Source organism: Cryptomeria japonica, chromosome 6, assembly GCF_030272615.1.
Source record: "Cryptomeria japonica chromosome 6, Sugi_1.0, whole genome shotgun sequence".
Lineage (NCBI taxonomy): Eukaryota > Viridiplantae > Streptophyta > Pinopsida > Cupressales > Cupressaceae > Cryptomeria > Cryptomeria japonica.
The window spans coordinates 672,710,197-672,733,294 of NC_081410.1; the positions used below are offsets into that span (position 1 = coordinate 672,710,197).

General features: G+C 38.9%; 1 protein-coding gene across 10 annotated transcripts in view; it reads right to left on the reverse strand.

Moving 5' to 3' along the window:
• Window positions 1–205: 205 nt before the first annotated feature.
• LOC131050891 (pentatricopeptide repeat-containing protein At4g02750) overlaps window positions 206–23,098 on the reverse strand; it is a 37,411-nt gene continuing 14,518 nt past the window's right edge. For 3 of the 10 annotated variants that reach the window (XM_057985185.2, XM_057985188.2, XM_057985181.2), the window contains 2 exons: window positions 1,667–2,534; window positions 1,392–1,549 (listed from right to left, as the gene is read on the reverse strand). In XM_057985185.2, the coding sequence (XP_057841168.2) occupies window position 2,534 (1 nt within the window). In that variant the 3' untranslated portion in view covers window positions 1,392–1,549; window positions 1,667–2,533. Of the gene's footprint in view, window positions 646–786; window positions 1,062–1,391; window positions 1,550–1,666; window positions 2,535–23,098 lie in introns of those variants that run through there. The other 7 variants (XM_057985194.2, XM_057985190.2, XM_057985186.2 and 4 more) reach the window with 5 other exon arrangements.

The window sequence follows — 23,098 nt, forward strand, 5'->3', positions numbered from 1 at the left end:
TTTATGTTTTGAGATATATTTTCACATATTTAAGATTTCAGTTATACATGAATGTCAATCTTTATTTTTTAACTTTCAATTTCTATTATTTATGCCAAAAATTTAAAATTCTAATATTAAAAATAGTTAAATTCATTGAAATAAATTTAATTAAAAATTGAAATTAACTAAATTAGAAAAAAAAAATTAAATATATCATGAAAGGAATTCCTGCGGTTGACTCTTAACAACAACTCATTGGTCCTCCTTTAATTTTGTAGCCCACCAGATTCATGAGGACCATAGACTATTTAATCTGTGAGTCGCAAACCAAACCTCTCCACTAATATCAGCATAGAAATCCCACTCAAGCATATTTTCCTGATACAATATAAATACAACTAGCAGTTGCATTTTCCATGCAACGGTGAGCAGATAGGAGTTTGCCAAACAGCAGCATGGAGACTGCAGTGTATAGGGCCAACATGTATAGTTTGTTAGATACACTGTCTTGAGCTTTAAAATATTGGCATACAATTGATGGTTTTCATGAGCGAGCAATAGAGCTGAAGGTCTTAATGATCGAAGATATGGTCTGTTTCAACAATTGAAGCAATACATTACAAAGGGCCAAAATGCAAAGTTTGTAAGATACCCTGTCGTGAGCTGCAAAATATCACAGAAGCAGGTTTTAAGTTTAGATTGTTAAGATGAAAACTATAAATTTGTAATCTATTTAGCTAAAGATGTGATAAATATTAAATACTGAAGTGGGTACAAGATGCTGTATAGGGAACATTGTCATACAATTTCAGAATGGCATACAATTGAAGGTCTTCACGAGCAAGCCATACAGATTAAGGTCTTCATGATCAAAGATATGGTCTGTTTCAACTAGAAGCTCCATGTATCTGTAGTTAACAGGGTATGAACTGTTGCTGTGAACAATTTACTTTTAGTAACTTTGTATCTTGGTAACTAAATATCATAGACTGGTGCATTGTCAAATAAATTTGTTAAGCTTACGAGGTAATCTGAATATGCATTCGTGGAATTCTGGAAATTCTCTGAAAGGTTTGTATCTGCAGTGAACAGCTGACAATGATGAGTACAGTGCTTGTGATGATATTATGTAACTGTTTTTGGATACAAAAAATACAACTACAATCACTAAATGCATTTGCTAATGAGTAATCAAAGTTTTGTTAAGCACAAAGAGAAGCTAATTATAGCAGCCAATTTCAACACAGAAGTCAGTGCCTTACATTACTAACATTAATCAAGTTAATTATAGCAGCCAGTTTCAACACAGATTTCAGAGCCTTCCATAAAAAGATTTCTGGATTGAAATCCATCATAGTTGAGTTCAATTGAGCTGAATCAGAGTTTTGTTAAGCACAAAGACATCTTAATTCCAGCAGCCAAAATCTTATAGTGAAAATGTCAACAATTAAAAGATTTTCAGTCTGCACACTTTTGTATTGATTAGTACAGTGATTGTGATGATTGTACAGTTGATGGTCTTCATAGAGGAAAGATGTGATCTGTGTCAACTTGAGGCTCTGCGTATCTGTAGTTAAGAGCATACCAAGCGAAGTTAGCCACATATAGAATGTCGTGTTTGAAAACATGAATGTTAACAGATGAATTTAGTGTACAAACAATGTAACAAAGTAGTTGTAATTACCCAACTGTTCCTTGATGTTGGCAGTAGGAGGAGGTTGCTGTGTAGCTTGCAATGGTTTATGTACATGAAGTAGCTGTGCTGAAAATATGTACACTGAGAATTCAATGGTACTAATAGTGCCAACTTTTGTTATATATATTTGATAAAAAACAATATGTACACTCAGAATGCTGTGAGTATATAGTAAGCAACAGCCAAGCTGTGCCATTTTTGATGCAGTGTAGCACAACGCTCATTTGTTACAAGAGTGCTTGTTTTATTAGTCTTGTTCGGCCACCAAAATAGAGTTGGAGCTGATCGTATTACTATTTTTTGTGGCATAAAAAAAACAGCTTAACATGCACCCCTTCACTTACTTAGGGTGTGTGTACCAAACATCATCCAAGAAGCTGTAGAATGAACATTTCAAATCAGCAGAACTATCCACTTCATAAAGCTCATCGTATCGTAAATCTCACAACATATCATAGAAGGCCTCTAATACACTACATGTTGTGTGGAATGTTCACTTGATTTCTTGAAATATTTTAATTTCAGAATTTTCCATGCGGCGTGTATGTTCACATACGTGTTTAAGTTGTCTGACGGTATCCTGGCAATTCGTTAAAACATTGTTTGAGAGGAGCTCAGTATTGCTTTGGTAGCAGCCGGGCCAATCAACAAACACTGAGCCTGTTAATGGCATAGTCGTATGAGCCAATCAACGGACACTGAGCCAGTTGATGACATAGCTGTGCGAGCCAATTAATGGACATTGAGCCCATTGATGGAATAGTTGTATGATTCGGCTCTGAGGGCGTTGATGAATCTTCAAAGGAGCTACTTGGAATGGTGATCACGTCTTCATGTCCTCCTAATTCTCCATGATCTGCTAGCATGAGGCACGTGTAAAATAAATGGAAGGTTTAAGTAAAATAGTGTACATTAATATGACAAATACAAAAATACCTAGGCATATGATTTATTGGTCCAATATTGTGTGGCACTGTAATGACTTCAAATGAAATTAGAACAGATTTAGCTATTAAAAATAAAATTGATCAATGGAACTATAAACAAATCAACAAAAAAACCAGAACGACTTTAAAATAAAGATTTATAGAAAGGACAATATGAGTTCAAATATTCCTATCTTGAATCAGACTGGAATAATGTTTTCACAAGTAGGATTCAGATTTAATCAAACATTCTGCTAAACAGTTCACATAACTTGTCTATGCTCTGTTTTTAAGCAAGTGGTATTATAAATTTTTCTCAAGCAATTTTGTCAAATAAAATGGAGCATTAGCCATAGTAACCTTCCAACAACCCTGGCAGATAAAAAGAATCTGAAGACCATGACATAAACCTCTGTATCTACATAATAAAAGCCAAATTAAATATCAGAACCATTTCCATAGATCAGAAGATAAAATTTTAATACAGTTTAACAAATCAATTTTGCGAAAAAAAGACGATGAATTCTTGTACAAGGAAATCGATTAAAATTATAGACCATCTGTATTTCAGGTGTTTATTGAAGTGTCAAGTAGTTTGGCAGTGTAACAAGGGTATTGATATAGATGAAAGCTGTTCCTATTACAACCAAACGAAATAGTTCTACATTAGGTAGGTATAAATATTGCTTCACAATACATACTGTTTATAGTTTTGAGACTTATCAATAAACTCTTCTCTATAGATACATCTGTAGTAATATTTACTCTGTATGTGATATACATTAAATTTGTATTTTTACAGGTTTGTATTTGAGTATTTTTACATTTAAGTCATAAAATGTTAGTCTTCAAATCAACCACAACCACAATAATGATGTCCCAGTTTCACCTAAAACTATTGTAACCAAAGCTGGAACTTCAAAGAAAATAATGACTTTTGGGAGGCTAGCATGATCAACATAAATGATGATCTGCCGGAGATCTTGCGCTATCCACAAGTGGGCTTTAGCCCATGCCAGTTATATCAGTCGTTTCTAAACTATTGATAATTTAGTTTAGATAGACATCTGAAAACAACGACGCTTCTAATTTTCTTGACCTTTATCATGATAACAATCCATCTCCATTTCCTCACAGCAGAGGGAGGTAAGAGAACTCTAACATGGACCATATTATCAGAATAATTCCAGAAGCACTTACCTTATTTGATTTTTATTTGTTTTTAACTAAAAAATTTAGATACTGATGAGATAATGGTAATGGATACAGGCAACTGCCAGTTGATAGACATTGAAATAGTAGAAATTATCAACATAGGTATGACTAGGGGAATAGGCAATATGATTATGACATTGAAATCGAAAATAATTGTCCAAATTGCAATGTAGATGAGATTGCACTAAGTTTTGAAAACTTAGGTTTCTTGTTTCAAATGGCATTGTCTCCTATTAGAAGCTTTTTTTCTTGTCATCATAAATCCATTGGTACTTTTTGCTCTAGCCAATTGAAGTATAATTCAAAATTTCGACCCAGTCATGTTATTCATTAATCCTATTCTTTCGTATGAATATAATGCCTGTCGAGACAAAGCCCCAGCTGATTTATGTGTATACCCAAAAGGGGAGGATTGATGGCTATTTCTTCTTTATTCTCAAAAATTTGAGTTCTCTAAAGAATTTTACTACGATATCTTTTTCATTAAATTCAAGAAACATCGTAACAAAGCAGGGCTTAATTTCCCATTTCCTGAGGGCAGTTTCAGCATAGATGAAGACATGAATGGTGACAATGTGGAAAATTGGAGATTAGACGATACACCCTAAAAGGATGGCCAAAATGAAATATTCTAACTTTATTTTCCTATCAAGCTTGGTTTCCTTTTATCAATTTTTTTTATTCAATTGAACATGCACTCTATGTTTATTCAAAAATCAAATAACTTAGGACAGGCACAAACTAAATTCAATTACATTTATTGAACTTATTCATCTCATATTCGATACAAATTAACCATATTGCTGAGCACATGTATGGACTAAGGGATTTATTTCATACCCAGATCAACCCAATTGCTAATCAAATTGAGAGTCTGTCATTACTGCTAATCACCTTTACTCGGGACTGGTTTCTCACAGCTGCAACTCTGATTGTCAGTCTGCCTTGCACCTGAAACAGATCACTGTAGGATTCCTTGGCTCTGGAATATCTTCTTCAGGCCCTACAAATGTCGGCCATGCATCACACAAAAAGCCGCCCATTTACTTCCATGAAGCGATATTATTGAGAGGCATAGACTGCTATTTCACTAGGATGATGAGCCGCTGATAATATTGATTCCTTTGTGCAACACTAAAGATTGAATCGACATATGCTGGGGATTTCGTCCCAACACACAAACCAGGGGTCTCGTCCTAGAGAGCACTATTAAGCTCGATGGAAGAATAAAAAAAAAATGAACAAGCTGAATAATCCTTTCCTCAGCATTGATTGACCTTATAAATCCTTTTCATCCAAAAAGCCATCGAATTGTCTTGAAGGTTCCAGATTCACGTTGGAGACAAGCTTATGAAGATAACATTAAATGTTTATTAGACCCCATGAAAAGCCGCCTAGGCACAATAACATTATAATTTATTAGGTCCCCCTCTTTAATGATTAAGTGAGCCTTAATAATAATTTTGTCATAAGAGTTTTTTTATCGGCCCACACTCACATATGCCCTTAAATTATTTCATCTAACCCAAGGAATAGAATAGGCTAGAGTTTGACAACCAAATGCCTGTCAAAAAGATGGGGACATTATAGTCCTCCCTTCCTGGAATTGCTGGTCCTCCAGCAATTTCAAGCTAGGATGCTGCAATATCTCTTCTCCTTCCCAAGTTGCGTCCTCAAGTGGCAAATTCTTCCATTTAATTAAATACTCCCATACCACTTTGCTCCTCAGTTTCCTCTCTCTCCAATCTGCAATGCCTTCAGGAACTAAAACCAACTTCCCCTCTTCATCTAGTGGAGGCAATTCGGGAGAAGCAACTGTATGTTGGCCCAGAACCTTTTTAAGACAAGAGACATGAAAGACATTGTGTATTTTGCTGCCCTTAGGTAACTCCAATTCATATGCAACCTCTCCTATTCTCTTCAGAATCTTGTAGGGTCCATAAAAACGTGGTTTCAGCTTTTCTGCCCCACTCATCTTCAATGTGGTCTATCTATATGGCTGCAAACGTAGCAACACTAAGTCTCCCACTTCAAAAGACCGCTCAACTCGATGCCTATTAGCATATATCTTTTGTTGGTTCTGAGCATGTTGTATGTTTTCTCTGAGTGATTTGAGAATGTCTTGGTAGCTCTGCACAATCTCTCTAGCCCGTGGAACCTTACTGTCATCAAATGCTAAATCCATGAATGATAAAGCCTCATATCCATACAAAGCTCTGAAAGGTGACATGCCAATGGACATGTGATAGGTGGTATTGTAGCAATATTCACCAAGATAGAGCCACCTCACCCAAGCACGCTATTTTCCCGAAACATAGTTTCGCAAATAGCCTTCAATCCACTTGTTAACTATTTCTATCTGCCCATCCGTTTGAGGATGGTAACTGGTGCTGGGTGTCAATTCAGTTCCTACCAATCTGAACAACTCTTGCCAGAACATACTCATAAATCTGCTATCTCTATCACTCACAATCGTTTTGGGAAATCCGTGCAATCTGAAGATTTCCCTGAAAAATAATTCCGTAATCTGCAATGCTGAGGAGTCGGTAGGAACAGCAAGGAGGTGTGCATATTTAGTAAGTTGGTCCACTACCACAAAGATACAATCTTTCCCCTGCACACGAGGTAGCCCTGTGATAAAATCCATTGATATCCTGTCCCATTTCTGCTCAAGAATCGACAAAGGTTGTAGAAGACCTGTAGGAAATGTGTGTTTTGACTTGTTTTGTTGGCAAGTCACACATTCTCTAACATGCTGGAGCACATCATCCTTCAATCCCTTCCAAGTAAACCTCTCACAAATTTGGCGATAGGTCTTGAAGAAACCTGGGTGTCCTGTCACAGGTGAATCATGTAGTGCCTCCAACATTTTCTTCTTCAATTTGGAACCAAGTACAAGATAGATTCTGTTTTTAAAATAGATAATGTCATTCATCACTGCATATCTATCATCTTGCACCTTACCATCAATAAGATCACAAGCAAAAGGATTATTTGAATACTCAACCAATAACTGAGTTTTCCAGTCAATTGCAATCTGAGTGAGGGAACAAAGAGTGGGTTTCCTAGAGAGAGCATTTGCAACAACATTTTTCTTTCCTTTTACATATTCCACATCAAAATCGTAAGCTTGAATCTTGCTTACCCATTATTGTTGTCACTCATTCAAATCCTTCTGCTCTAGGAAATACTTGAGACTGTTATGATCTATATGCACTATGAAACGAGTCCCAACCAGGTACTGCCTAAACTTAGCTAGCGCATGCATGATTGCTAGCATCTCCTTATCATATGTAGAATAAAGTCTCTCATTGTCCCTCAAATTTCTTCTCTCATAAGCGATCGGATGTCGGTTCTGCATTAGCACTGCACCAATTCCCTGCTCCGATGCATCACACTTCAAAACAAATGGTTGTGTGAAATCCGGTAATGCCAACACTGGACACGAACTCATAGCATCCTTAAGCTTGTCAAAAGCTAAATGTGCACTTTCTGACCATGAGAACGCACCCTTCTTAGTAAAGTCGATCAGTGGAGAAGCTAACTGTGAGAACCCTCGCACAAACCTTTTGTAATATGAACACAGCCCCAAGAAACCTCTCAACTCAGATATGTTTTTAGGTGGTGACCAGTCTAAGATTGCCTGAATCTTTTCTTGATGCACTTTCACACCATCAACGCCAATGATATGTCCTAGATACAAGATCTCTATCATCCCAAATTCACATTTAGAGGCTTTTGCATTAAGTGATTGTACCTCCATAATACCCAATACCACGTCCAAATGATGCAAATGGTCATTCCAAGTTCTGCTGTAAATCAAGATGCCATCGAAGAAGACCAAAACAAATTTCCTCAGCTGCTTCCGAAACACATGATTCATACAAGACTGAAATGTTGCCAGTGCATTTGTGAGTCCAAAGGGCATGACCAGGAACTCAAAATGCCCGTAATGACAACGGAAGGCAGTTTTGTGAATGTCCTCTTCTCTGACACGTATCTGATGATAACCAGAGCGCAGATCTATTTTGGAGAAGTACACGGCCCTGTTTAGTTCATCGATCAACTCATCGATCCTGGGTATGGGATATCTGTTTTTTATAGTCTTCTTATTCAGTGCCCTATAATCTATACACATGTGCATCGTCCCATCTTTCTTCTTAACTAGCACTACCAATGAGGCAAATGGGCTCGAACTAGGCCTTGTATGTCCCATACTAAGAAGCTCTTTGATTGTCTTCTCAATCTCCTCCTTAAAGTGGCGTGGGTGCCGATAGGATGTGGTGATCATGGGTTTTGAGCCCTCTTCCAGTTTAATCACATGTTCAAATCCTCTGTTAGGTGGCCAACTAGGAGGTATATCTCCAAAAACTGCACTATGCTTATCTAACACTATCTGTATATCCACATGGTACTCTGGTTTCTCGCTGGAAGCCGGTTTAGAAGAAACAAAATACTGTGCTGCCCAGTCTACATCACCATGTCTGAAAAGGGCCTCCATCCTTCTAGCTGACACCACCCGAGGACCACCATCTATCATGGCCTTAAGTATTGTCTTTTTCCCATTCACCATAAACTCCAGCTGCATCTGTTTGAAGTCTTGAACATAGCGTTCAAGTGACTCCAACCACTCCAATCCCAACACAACATCTATGTTACTGAGATTAATCTCGTAGAAATCCCCTATCAAAGTGTAATAACCAAATTACATACTGAGCTGGGGAATTACCTTAGTGCAAGTCAACGGAAAACCATCAGCCACTATGACACTGAATCCCGGAAACTCCTCAGCCTAAAGCCCACGCCTCATCACTAATCCTTCGTCAATGAAGTTATGTGTGGCTCCGCTATCAACCAAACATACCATCCTCTATCCCTTAAGATGAGCAGGGGTTGACCTACCATTCGAGTTCCCGTAGGTCAACGACATGGTTAGGGGACTCATTCTAAGGGTCATGGAGCTTTGCAGGGGCTCTGTGAGCCATTTTGGACCTTCGGATGAGGTCTCCTGTTTTTTAGGGAGAACTAGCAGTTGACTGAATGACCACTTGGGGGACCAAGGAGCAGAGTAGGATCCTTTTGAGCAGTTACAGGTGTTTGAAGAGAGGTTCCTACTTTTTAGGGAGATTCCCTACCTTTTAGGAGGTTGTCGCAGTTTTCATATTTGAGGTTCCATGGGACCATACTATGGTTTCAGTTTCAGGAAGATTGGATGTGTTTCCTAGTTTCTAGGAGCATCCCTAGATTTTAGGGATGGGACTGCCAGTTAGCTCAGCTTTTCCGGCATCGGTCACAGATAGGTGACAGTTATATTCATGATTGTTTGGTTATTTTGGGCTGTTATTGGATATTTGGAGATATTTTAATATATTTAAATATTTCCTAAGTTAGCGATTATATAAATTAAAATAAGGCTATGTATTTAGTCATTTCAGAGTAATAAGGGGTTTTTGGCTTCATCTGGGTTGATATGCCTATGTGTTATAGCTCGTTGGAAAGGTCTTGAACTTTGCTACATGATTCTCACCTTCCGGAGTCTTTTTGGATGCCTAACGCTATTTATTTGCAATTTAGTGTTATTTTCCTATAGTTGACGCCATAATTAGAAAATAACACTCTTTTCATAATGCGCCAACTTTACTCCCTTTTAGGATTTGGCTTGGAAAGGAAAGGAGATATAAGGAGATGAAGACCTAATTGTTCATTAACTTTTTACACAATCAAACTTATTTTGTGAATTTGCTCTCAGTGAGTGATTCTTCATCTGGGACGCAAACCCCAAGATCTGGACTGGTTGGGACGTAGCCCTCAGCAGTTATTGGCATTGGATTCTTCAGGCAGAGTGCATAGTTGACAGAGATTGAGTACGCCATTCTTCATTGTGGATTCAGGCTACAGAGTAAGGGTTTCAGAATGGCAGATTGATTCTTCAGCTTGGGTGTGATCCTTGCAGCCTTAGGGCCGCCATTTGCAGCAGGTACATCCCACGTGGAATGTAAGGAATGCATGTATTCATCCTTAGAGGTATTCTTGATTCATGATATATTATTTTGTGAAGAACTTGGAAGTTGCAGGTCTACAATTTACAACAGCAAGCAGGTTTGAGACGGAAACCTCATATTTGGTCTTCAGGAGGACGGAATCCCTTCTACAGGAGGCACGTGGAACACATCAGAAGCTTGTTTCAGGCATATTGAGGGTCAATTCAACAAGCAAACTCAGTAATCATTAGCATCAAGGTCATTACATCATATCTGAGCAAGAATACATTCAATTTCAGTGCATTACTTATTTCTTTTGGCAGCTGTACTGTTTCCCAAGGGGGCCGTACCATTACAGATGGCTGTGGAGTGATAATAAATAAAATGGAGGGTTTTAACTCCATTTCTTGTTCTTAACTTCATTGTTAGGATCAGCAAGGACCGTGTAGAAGAAATCACAGTCATCAGGCTTGAATTGAGATCAGGGTGAGCAAAACAGTGAGGATTTAAGGCTAAAATTGTATAATTTTGCCTGGTAGAATTTGGATTTCCAGCTGGTAATTGGGTTTTTGGCCCAATTTGTTATTGGTAATTCATTTGGAGGTAGTATAAGTGTATTGGTACATCTGGAATGCCCTTGTACCTTCAACTCATGCCTGTATCCATTTTTGGATAGCAAATCAGCAACAAACCCCAGCACTGGATATGTGGTATGTTTCTAATTGTTTTGGTGAATGTATCTTCACTCCTAGTTGAATGTAATCTGCTGTCAAAAATAAAATCAGAAGCTGATATCTTATTTTGAGTTGAATTCTATGTTATTATTGGTTAATGGTTGCAATCCCCATCACCAAAAAATAAACAACACTTTCTGCATCTTCTGTCTAGTCTCTAAGAACACCAAAAGGCTCTGAAAGATAGTTTATTAATTAAAACTTATCCAGGGTAGCAAAGAATCGATTTAGGGATCTTTCAGTGGTATCAGAGCTTTGATCTTGCCAGCCTGTTGGGTGAAGATCAAGAGTTCTAATTCAGATTTGAGTTTAGTTTGGTTGAGAATCAAATTGGACATCATGACAGGGTTGTTTAGAAATAAACAAGCAGGGAAAGAATTTGAACAAACACCTTCAAGGAGTTCCAGACAGTCTAAGGGTACAACTCCTTCAACAAGTACAAGGAGAAGGTCTCCTACCAAGACATTCAATGATACAGTTATGAACAACTATGATAAGTATTGCTCTCTTCCTAAAAAGATACGTAACCACCTTTCCTTCACACAATTCATGGGTGTACCAGTTGAAGATGACTTGATGTTTTCAAGTCCACGTCATCAACCAAGAACAAAACAAGAGTCAATTGAGAGCAAGGGAAGCAAAGGAAGAGGAGCAGATATGATGTTTACCAGTGAGATTGGTAGGAAACTATTTGAAGATTTTGAGAGACATGTAGATCCAATTGGTGCCTCTTTGGTTGGTTACAACGCTGTCCCATCATTTTTGGTGGAAGATGTGAAGGAAGAGTTTGTAACTTCAAGCAATAGACAAGACATTCATGAGAGGTTTGATGAGTTTTCAGATTGCCCAAAGACTGATTTTGAATCAGCAATTGATGAAGAACATGAGGTTGAAATGGACAGCGTAAGTTTGGATTCATTTGTCACACTACTTCCTCTTCTCAATTGGGAAGGCCATGAGGAAAGTCAAAATTTAATGGTGTGTAGTGAATCCAAAGATTTGTCACCACGGTATGATCATAATTCTGAAGTCCATAACAACAGTGACGTAACTTCTCTTCCTCAAGATATGACAGCCTTTGGTCATGAAAAGAATAAAGATTTGCATTCTACATTTGCGGGTGCTTATGGTACAAGCATGGGTTATGCTGATGCAAATAATACAACTCACCATAAGTTTGATTTTGTGTACTTTGGGGCAGCTGATATAAAACATTGCCAAAAGTTGAACGAAGATTGGTTACATAGAGCTGCCCAAGCAAAAACGCTTGCTGCCCAAGCAAGACACCACCTCCAAAGAGTCAAAGAGCGTCACAATCGGTTAGATGACGCAAGGATACAAAGAGAATCATCCATTAGATCTTTATTTCTTCCAAGGGAAGAAAAGGACAGCGAAGATATATTGAATGGAAATAAAAATCAGTTTGATTTTCTGAGTTTGATCAGCAATTCTCCTTTATCTAATGAGTCAAATTTGAAACCTTGCATTGAGAACATTCAAGTTGGGAAGACTAGATGTGAAGTTGATGAGTTGTTAGGTGGCATTCATAGTGGACCAGCCACTGAAGGTTTATCCATGTTGCAGAACAAAAACATCTACTATTCATTTGTGGACTTGTCACCTCTTTCATATGATAGGGCAGCAATGTACTTATTAATTGGTGACTCAGTTTTCTTAGATGTGACAGTGGGCTATGAAGATCAGCGTGTAAGAGACTATATTTGGTGCATGGCTAAACAATATATTTATTTGGCATCCTCCAATGAAGACATACTAACTTGTGGAGGCAAGTTGCAGCCGCTGATCAAAGGTTTTGGAGAGGTTTCCATCACACTTAGCTTGTTGGAAATTGTCTTATTGATGGGTCCATTTCAACATTGAAGATTGGTGGTATTTATGGTTTCAATTGGAGTGAAACTCTCAACTGGTTAGGTGATGTCCAGATTTGCAGCAGCAATATAATGAGAATTGACATGATGGATGGATATGACAGTGCAAAGATTTGGGATCCTAGTATTGACATGTGTGGTGTATTTCTTCAGTGGATCCATGATGAGTTGTTTCACTTTGGGTATACAAATGTTTATATCAGAGTAGCGCAACGGTTGGGTGAAGTAACGTTTATCAGATTGATATGGGATCCAGTGAATTGGTTCTCAGCGTGCAAGTGCAGATTGCTTGAGGGCAAGCAATCTTCGGGAAGGGAAGATTGTAATGTCCCCTTTTCTAGGTGACATGAGATGAGTAGGGGTTGACCTACCATTCGAGTTCCTGTAGGTCAACGACATGGTTAGGGGACTCATTCTGAGGGTCATGGAGCTTTGCAGGGGCTCTGTGAGCCGTTTCGGACCTTCAGACGAGGTCTCCAATTTTTTAGGGACAACTGGCAGTTGACTGAATGACCACCTGGGGGACCTGTTGACGTGTTTTTTATGCACGACCAAACACAGAATAAAATACCTAAAGGTACCTTATCCTCTCGAGTAAAGTCTCCGAATGCTAAAGATGTCGCAAAAAGGATCAATCAGGATGACTTCAAGGTTCTTTGTTGTAGGATCTCTACGTGTGGATAAGCTCTTTGTGGTATGATGTGATTTGCTGGAATCACAAGGGGACTTACACTTGATGACTGAACGTCTGATTTGCTGGAATCACAAGTCCTACTAACTAACTGGAAGGCAAACAAATGGCAAAAGATGCAAGGTTCAGGAAATCTACTCTACTACCTAGAATGTGAGAAGATGGATGAATGACTAGGTGGAGTCCTACTGGGCTGGGTCTCACCATCAGGCTTGATCAATTCGACACCAACTCAATGCGATCTTCTAAGGGATGCTTCCAATATGTTCAAATCGTACACCATCTGACAATGATCACCATTTAAGATAATGCATGATCATTCCAGTTGACCACACAAGGCGTCCTTACAATCAGTAAGAGGCTAGTGGTATGGATTAAATGGATTCCACACAAGTGCATTCAACAATTTCCTTCACTCAATCTAATCATCTACCATCTAGAATTGAAGATTCAACAACAAACCATGCATATTGCAAGAAACGACACACTTCACCATTACTTCAATGAAAATGGAGTTTGTTTACAATCAATGGCAACAATTTCTTGCCTTGTCCTCCTATTCTACCCTAATTGCTATTCTATCAACTGACTATTCCTCTTCTAACTACTCTCTATCTATCTCCTCTATTATTAGCCCTTTACAAAATGAAGAGTCGGGGCTTATATAGTGCCCTTAATACAATTCGATGGCTAAGATCAATTTGAGATCAATGGCCAAGATTCAATAATGAAAACCCTAATTAGGGTTTGTTACAACCATTACATAACATTTAATGCTTGACCAATGAAATAATTGTATTAATTGGACACATGTCTTCTCTGGAAAATTCAACCAATGGATAGCTGGGGTAGGTACATCGAAGTTTGTGCCACCTCCCATAAGTTAGGTACATTGAATCTGGACACATTGAGGTGGACCAACCCGACTGGAGGAGTGATGACTGGGATGCCACCTCGTCTGACACTTGGTTGATGCCAATTTGATGTTGCTGAGAAGCTAGCTTTAATTAACTCTTCTGAAACTATCTGCTCCTTCAACGAACCCTTGCTCTAACTTCCTTTGTCTTTGATGTGCAGGATGATGATGTATCTTGCCTTGGAATGTTGGATTGGAAGAGGTCGCCCTTATCCTTGCTTGATCTTCTTTGATGAGACTGAGCTGGAGGAGATCATCTTTGTCCTGGACCGGATCTTCTTTGATGAGAGCCTGCCGACTTGTAGATCCTCCGAGTTTTGGAGTCGCCATCTTGACACCTACACAACATTTCAACATTAGTCCTTGAGCATTAAAGGGTAGAAAATAAGACTCAAAAAGAAGATTTAAGATATTAATTAGGAAACTTCATGATAAATCTAGAGTTATCATTTCCTAATTAACCAATCAACACTTAGACTTTTCTAAAAAAATGTCTCAAAATCAAACCTTGAACAAGGGTGTTAAGATGATTTCGCCATACCTCCTCTTGAGTATTAAACTCTAAGAAATGATGTAAAAAAAAATGAATTTCGCTAGGCAAAGTTTAAATCATAGCCTCCTCTTGGATGAATCACGCCTCCATTAACCTTCAACACTTAGCAAACTTCGCCTCCAATCTTCTGGATTTCGCTCCTCAAATTGCTCCTCAATTAGTAGAATTTCGCCTCCAACATGCTATATTTCGCTCCTCCAATTCGCACTTCAACTTTGCACTTGAAAAAGGATGAATGAATGATTTGAAATGTGAAACAAACTCATCCAATATATAGAGCGCTCACCCCTTTGCTTCCTCTAGGCCGACTTGGCAAAAAGGAGGTAAAAAATAAGTAAAATCTCAAAAAAAGGGGGCCGACTTGGCTAATAAAAACAAAATAAGGCCTTGAGCGCTTATTAATTGAATTTTAATTTGATAAAAATTAATTTTAAATGCCTCCAAAGTAAATTTCGATTTTCTAAGGCTTAAAATCAATTTATTAAATGCCAAAATGCTTTTAATTTAATGCTAATTTAATTTTAATTTTCCAAATGCCTCAAAATTAGCAATTTTGGCGATCTAATGCAATTTGGAGAATACTAATTTTTAAAACAAGGCTTGATGAAACTCCATGATGATTTCGCCCTGGACCCTCCCTAAGGGTCAGGAGCGATTTTCTATTTTTTGCTCAAAATTAGCATTTCTCAACGTTCAAAATCTCTTCAAGACATTTCAAATAGGCTTCCTCACTGACTTCCAGACTTTGCTCCATCCAGTTTGAGAGAAAAAGTGCAATTTTGGTGTTTTTCGCCCTGGGCCCTCAGCAAGGGTCAGGAGTGATTTTTTTAATTTTGACCACAAATCTTCACTTCCTCACCAAAACACTTTCTCACCAAGCTAGATCACGTTCAAGCCTCCAAAATAAGCAAGAAAATCATCCTTCCAAAATTTTCGCCTTGGACCCTCAGCAAGGGTCAGGAGCGATTTTTGCAAACTAGGCTTAATTCTTTATCATTTTTCATTAAAACTTTATTCACCACTAGGCAATGTCCTTGCTTCAACCACTCCATCCAAATTTGCTTCGTTGTTGTAAGGTAAAATGAGGATTTTCAACATTTTCGCTCTGGGCCCTCTCTGAGGGTCAAGAGCAATTTTTCATTTTCTGACCAAAATCATCAAGTTTCAAAAGCAAAACATCATTGATCATGCATTTGGATGTCTCTTCGCCCTATCCTAACCTTGCCTTAGCACCATTTTGAAGAAAACATGCAGTTTTTGTGATTTTCGCCCTCGACCCTCAGCAAGGGTCAAGAGCGATTTTTTGGTTTTAGGCACATTCCTTCATCTTTTGGATTCCAAATCACCTTTCCAGGGTACCCTGCACATCACAATTTAGCCAAAATTAGCAAAAAATAAGCTCCAATAAGATTTTCGCTCTGGACCCTCAGCAAGGGTCAGGAGCGAAATTCACAATTTAGGCTAAAATGCTCAATCTTTTAGTTTCAAACCACTTCACAGGGCAAGGTAAGATTGCTTTCAAGGCCAGGAAAAAGGTTTCAAGTTCAAACAAGGTGGCAAATGAAGTTTATAATGAATTTCGCTCTGGACCCTCAGCAAGGGTCAGGAGCAAAATTCCCAATCTTGGCCAAAATTCATCATTTTCTTCAAGGTTTTCAATCAATCCCAAAGTCCAAACAAAATGCTTTGCAAATCAAAATTTGGTCAAATAAGGCAAGGAATGAGTCCTAGATTGATTTTCGCCTTGGACCCTCTGGAAGGGTTAGGAGCAAGATTCGCTCTAGACCTTCAGAGAGGGTCAGGAGCAAAATTCGCTTTGGACCTTCAGGAAGGGTCAGGAGCAAAATTTGACTTTTTGAACTCTCCATCAGGATAATTTTTATGGAATATAACATTTAAGTATAAGAAAATATATACTTTCAGGATGTTTGAGAGTGGTTTCAGACCTCCAGGAGTCATATTGCAAAATCTAGTTTTTGGAGGTTTTTCAGTTTCCAAACTTTGTCAAATTTCAGGATTAGGACATTCCAAACTTAGCCAAATTTCAGGATCAGGATATTACTCTAGCAGGACCTGCTATCCAGGTGATCCCCTTGGCGACACTCAAAACGCAAAGGCTAACAGACCAAACCCTAAAAGACCTAAAAACAAACCCTAGAAAGCAAAAAGCAGGGGTCCCCATTTGCAATGGGGCGATGTGTGAAATGGTCACAACAGGACCAACGAGCAGAGCAGGATCCTTTTGAGCAGTTACAGGTGTTTGAAGAGAGGTTCCTACTTTTTAGGGAGATTCCCTACCTTTTAGGAGGTTGTGGCAGTTTCCATATTTGAGGTTCCACGGGACCATACTATGGTTTCAGTTTTAGGAAGATTGGGTGCGTTTCCTAGTTTCTAGGAGCATCCCTAGATTTTAGGGATGGGACTGCCAGTTAGCTCAGCTTTTCCAGCATCGATCACAGATAAGTGACAAAGTTATATTCATGATTGTTTGGTTATTTTGGGTTGTTATTGGATATCTGGAGATATTTTAATATATTTAAATATTTCCTAAGTTAGTGATTAAATAAATTAAAATAAGGCTATGTATTTAGTCATTTTGGAGTAATAAGGGGTTTTTGGCTTCATCTAGGTTGATATGCCTATGTGTTATAGCTCGTTGGAAAGGTCTTGAACTTTGCTACATGATTCTCACCTTCCGGAGTCTTTTTGGATGCCTGGCGCTATTTATTTGCAATTTAGTGTTATTTTCCTATAGTTGATGCCATAATTAGAAAATAACACTCTTTTCATAATGTGCCAACTTTACTCCCTTTTAGGGTTTGGCTTGGAAAGGAAAGGAGATATAAAGAGATGAAGACCTAATTGTTCATTAACTTTTTACACAATCAAACTTATTTTGTGAGTTTGCTCTCAGTGAGTGATTCTTCATCTGGGACGCAAACCCCAAGATCTGGACTGGCTGGGACGTAGCCCTCAGCAGTTATTGGCATTGGATTCTTCAGGCAGAGTGCATAGTTGACAGAGATTGAGTACACCATTCTTCATTGTGAATTCAGGCTGCAGAGTAAGGGTTTCAGAATGGCAGATTGATTCTTCAGCTTGGGTGTGATCCTTGCAGCCTTAGGGCCGCCATTTGCAGCAGGTACATCCCACGTGGAATGTAAGGAATGCATGTATTCATCCTTAGAGGTATTCTTGATTCATGATATATTATTTTGTGAAGAACTTGGAAGTTGCAGGTCTGCAATTTACAACAGCAAGCAGGTTTGAGACAGAAACCTCATATTTGGTCTTCAGGAGGACGGAATCCCTTCTACAAGAGGCACGTGGAACACATCAGAAGCTTGTTTCAGGCATATTGAGGGTCATTTCAACAAGCAAACTCAGTAATCATTAGCATCAAGGTCATTACATCATATCTAAGCAAGAATACATTCAATTTCAGTACATTACTTATTTCTTTTGGTAGCTGTACTGTTTCCCAAGGGGGTCGTACCATTACAGATGGCTGTGGAGTGATAATAAATAAAATGGAGGGTTTTAACTCCATTTCTTGTTCTTAACTTCATTGTTAGGATCAGCAAGGACCATGTAGAGGAAATCACAGTCATCAGGCTTGAATTGAGATCAGGGTGAGCAAAACAGTGAGGATTTAAGGCCAAAATTGTATAATTTTGCCTAGCAGAATTTGGATTTCCAGTTGTGTTGACGTGTATTTTCTACACAATCATACACAGAATAAAATACCGACAGGCATCTTATCCTCTCTTGAGAAAATAGTCTCTAACTGCTGAAGATCTGCAAAAAGGATCAGTTAGATGGACTCCAAGGTTCTTTTAGTGGGGTCTCCACGTGTGGACAAGCTTTTCAATGGTATGATGTGATTTGCTGTTTCCTCCAAGGCGTCTTACGGATTCCAAAGGCTCGAAGATTTTACTAATCTAAAGGAACTTCAAAAAAATGGCAAAAGGACAGGGTTTAAGGAAGTCTAATCTAGCCTAACCCTATGAACGACTTAGCATGAATGAGATTTGGCAAGACTCAAACAACTTCAATTTTGCCATAAGATAACAACTCAATTGAAATTAGTGCGATCTTCTATGGTAATAATGGTATTCAATGCATCAAAGACCAAGGACACTACTACGAAGGTACATATCCTAGATGCGAAAATGCTTGAAGGTTAAGGACTCAAAATGTTTTCCAGTCAACCACGCAAGGCGTTCCTACAATCAGCAAGAAGCTAGTGGTTTGGATTGCGAATCCTACCAAATATCAAATCTCACACTTAGCCTTTCAAATTAACAAACTACTTTGATTGAGCGTGATCCAAGTACATCCAACAACCATGAAGATAACTTAAGAAATTTGCAACAAAACACCATAACTTCAATATTTTATTGATTTCCAAGTCATCATATACAACAATTGCTTGAATTTCTCTCTTCAAGACTCAATCTTGCTACAAAATAAAAATTGCTTCTAACTCTAATCTCTCTATTTCACTCTTATCTGACTATTCGACTATTAACTAACTCTAAATGAAATGAAAAATGGGGGTATAAATAGCATCCCCAGTTACAATGAAAGGTCCAGATTGAAAGTAAATCAATGGATAAGATCATGACACCTAAACCCTAATTAGGGTTTGTTACAAATGACCTCCTTTTTACTGAACAACATTAAATACATAGCCAAATATTAAATTTGGCACAAAAATCTAGGAGGTATCAACCAATGAGAAATAAGATGTCATGTCATCTGTAACAACCTTTCATCTAGAATCTTATTCCCTTTCCAATTCTCTTTCTTAGCATATGCAATGAATTTTGTCACGATTCCTTCGATTTCTGTGCTTGGAATCTCGGGAAGATTCTTGATACTCTCTTCTAAGTGGATAACCTGATCAAATGCATCTAGAAGAGCTGTGTCCCAAGTAGGTTCAAGTTCCTTTGTCCTATCAATCAGGAGCATGGTGGCATACATCTGATCATACTGCTCATCTGTAACATCTGCGTCCTTGCGAAAGATGATCTTGATTCTATCTTCAAATTCTTGTAAATCCACATCTGTCTCGACCTCGATCCTTCTGCCAAGAATGGTACGAAGTACCTCAAATACTCTGTCCTGGATCGGATTGATCACCTCCTCAACTTGGCCACATCTAACACTGATGTCCTCGAAGAGAACACTCTTTATATGGAGTAAGGTTGACCACTGAAACAAACTGTGAGAATCACCTTCTAAGATCCTCTCTTGTGCTAAAATTCTTCTGGATGTGTGTCGTATAACTTTCTAGACAGGGATGACAACGTCCTTAGTATGGGCAAATGCAGCTACTGTTGCCATCAATCTGTGAATAATCTCAAGAACTTGGATAGCTTGATGGGTGATCTTCGACATCCTTGTAACAAACTCAATGGCCACCGTGTGAGATCTATCCATCCAACCACATGTACGCTGGACCAGGTTCCTGAATCTTTCTGCTTCATTGATTGATTGAAGGGGTAATGCCTGCAATGGTGATCTAACTGGATCCTGACGTCCCAAAGGTTCATTGATGTGACTGAAATATGTCCTCCATGCACCGACCTCTTTCTCAAGCTTTCTATTCTTTTCTACTTCTTCTCTAAACTTGTCCTTCAATGCCTCAAATGTGTCGGTGGCATCATCTAAAGTCTGCTCTGTTGTGGATGGTCCTAACTCAATAGTCTGTATATGGTAGTCTTCTGCTAAGATCTCACCCTCATATTTGTCTGCTGCCGGTGTAGCTATCTGCAGTTTTCTAGATCCAGTCTCATCTCGAATCATCTTGGACATCTTTGTAGCCTTCTTCTTCTCTGTTGTCATATGTGAACGTCCAACAAGGCTCTCTAAATCAATTGCACTGTCCTCGTCCTCAATTACGATCACCTTAGTCAATCTTTCCTTCAACCAATCTGGGATATTTGATCTTGTCTCTTGAACTTGAATCTCTTTATGTACTATTTCTTCTTGTCTGGGAGGAGATGTTACTTCATTATCATTATCTAAATCATAGTCTTGGAGAGATCCATCGGATGAAACATGCTGTGCCTGTCCTTCCTCCTGTCTGTCATTCTGTACCATTGATTCCATGGACTCTTCCACTCGAACTGTTCTATCCTCTGGCCTGGAAGAAGTACCTGGTGTTTGATCTTTGTTGGCACCTTGCTTTTTCTTGGAAGGTTCTTTCTTTTCTGATCTTTCCTTTCTCTTCGAACCTCTCGAATGGAGATTGCCCTCACTGGCACATCGAAGATTACCTTCACCTGAATTCCTAGGATTAGGATTGCCTTCACTAACACTGGCTCCACCTTCAGCTGGCTTTTCTTCCAAAGTAAAAGACATGGCTATGCCTTGTTCTCTCAACTTCTGGTGTTGAACGTCTACCCATCTGCGAGTACAAGACAAGACTGGTGCCATCAAATCATCTAAATCCACGGCCTCGGGCTCATTCCAATTCAAACTTATTGTTTTGCTTTCTCTATCATATGAAGATTGGATGTGCCTGCCGTTGTCCTGAGCTTGGTCGGCTACTCTGTAAATCTTACATTTCCTGATGAAATCCAAAGGCAATCTAGAATGTATCTTTCGTTTTACTTCGAGATCATCTAGGAGATTCATCATAAAATCTTCAATCTGGTACTCATGTCTAAATCTTCTACCGACCGTCTCCTCTAAGTGTCCATGTGGATCAAAACTATTCCTCCAAGCAAAAGATGAAAAAGGATACAAGGCTAATTCCTTCTCTGCGTCATCCATGGCTAAGACATTAGGACATACCTCAACTGAATTACCCAAAATAATAGGTACCTGAACTCCATTCTGATGTCTGTGTCTGAATGCCTTCACATATGCTGCCAACTGCCTTGTCACTTCAAGTAACACAATTCTATCTGTCGCGTACCTCGGCAACATGTATGGAGGTAAAGGACATCCATACACTCTAATATAAGTGAACTTGGGAAACTGAATGAACCAAGCACCGTACCTCTTGATGAATTCCTGGGCATCCTAAGATAATCTGTTGTGAATCCCTCCTTGCAACGTCCTTGTGATGTTCATCGTGAAAGTATCATTGATTAACTTGTAGTTCTTCCCTGGTGGATGATGCAAGTAGGTATAGGATTCACAAACTTTGACCTCGCCGGGTCCTCTTCCAATCACTCCTCTGTGAGGTAGTTCTGCGTACTCAACGCTCCTGATTAAGGCATAGATGACGTATGAACTCATGTGGAAGGACTTAGTAGCCCTGAGTCTTCTCAACTGTACGTCTAAGCAATGGCTAATTATCCTAGCCCAATGTATTGTACCCTTTCCTTGAACAATCACCTGGATGAAGTAAAACATCCATTTCTCAAAATAGAAGGCATGAGGTGCTCCTGTAACTCTGTTGAGCATGGTGATCAAATCTCTGTACTCCTCTTGGAAATCAATCCTGTGTGGTGTGTTCGGTACTTTGCTCAGACGGGGACGACTCTTAAGTAGCCAGTTCTTGTTGATTATGCTTAGGCAAGCATCTGGATCATCATCGTACACTGATCTGGCTCCTTCAATGCTCTTGTATATCATGTCCCTGTGCTCTGGAAGATGGAAGGCTTCACTTATGGCTTCCTCTGAAAGGTACGCCAAAGTGTTTCCTTCATTGGACACAATTGTCCTGGACTGTGGATTGTAATGACGGGCACACTCGATCATCAACTCGTGACACTAAATGGCTGGAGGAAAACCGGCCGCCTTGATGATGCCACTCTCTATTATTCTCCGGGCGACAGGTGATGGCTTGCCGATGTAAGGGACCTCTCGGAACTTCTTCGTGCTAAAGTTCCCCAAGTTGGTATCTCCAATGTTGCTCCACTTGGACACGATCTTGGTCTCCACTTCTTCGGTCTTCTGATCTTCTTTCATGAGAGCCGAGCGACTGGTGGATGCTCCCGCCTTTGGGGTCGCCATACCTACACAACATTTCATTATAAGAAATAGATTTTGCAATAAATAACGTAAATAAGAGAGATAAATTTTAGGAAACCTCATGATAAGTCTCTAGAGTTATCATTTCCTAAAATACAACGATTGAGCTAAGAGAAATTCAAGGATCAAAATTTCAAAATTTGAAATATGACGATGAATGAATAAAACAATAACAATTAAATCGCCATACCTCGATAGAGAGCTAACTCTAGAATGCAAAAGATAAAATTTGCCTAGGCAAAATTGAGGTATAAAGTAATCTTCAATATGATCTCCTCAAAATTGACTTCGCCACCTCTGGATAGAATGTGATCTTCAATTATCGCCTTGGACGTGGTTTCAAATGGATCTTCAAATTCGCACAAATAAATCTCCAAGTCTTTAGCAAATTCGCCTTAGGCGTGATCTTCAAATTCGCACCACCTTTGGTCTTCAATGTAATTCGCACTCCACACAAGATGATATTAGCGCCACCCTTTGGTTTGAAATCGCACCACCTTTGATGACACTTAACACTTTCCTT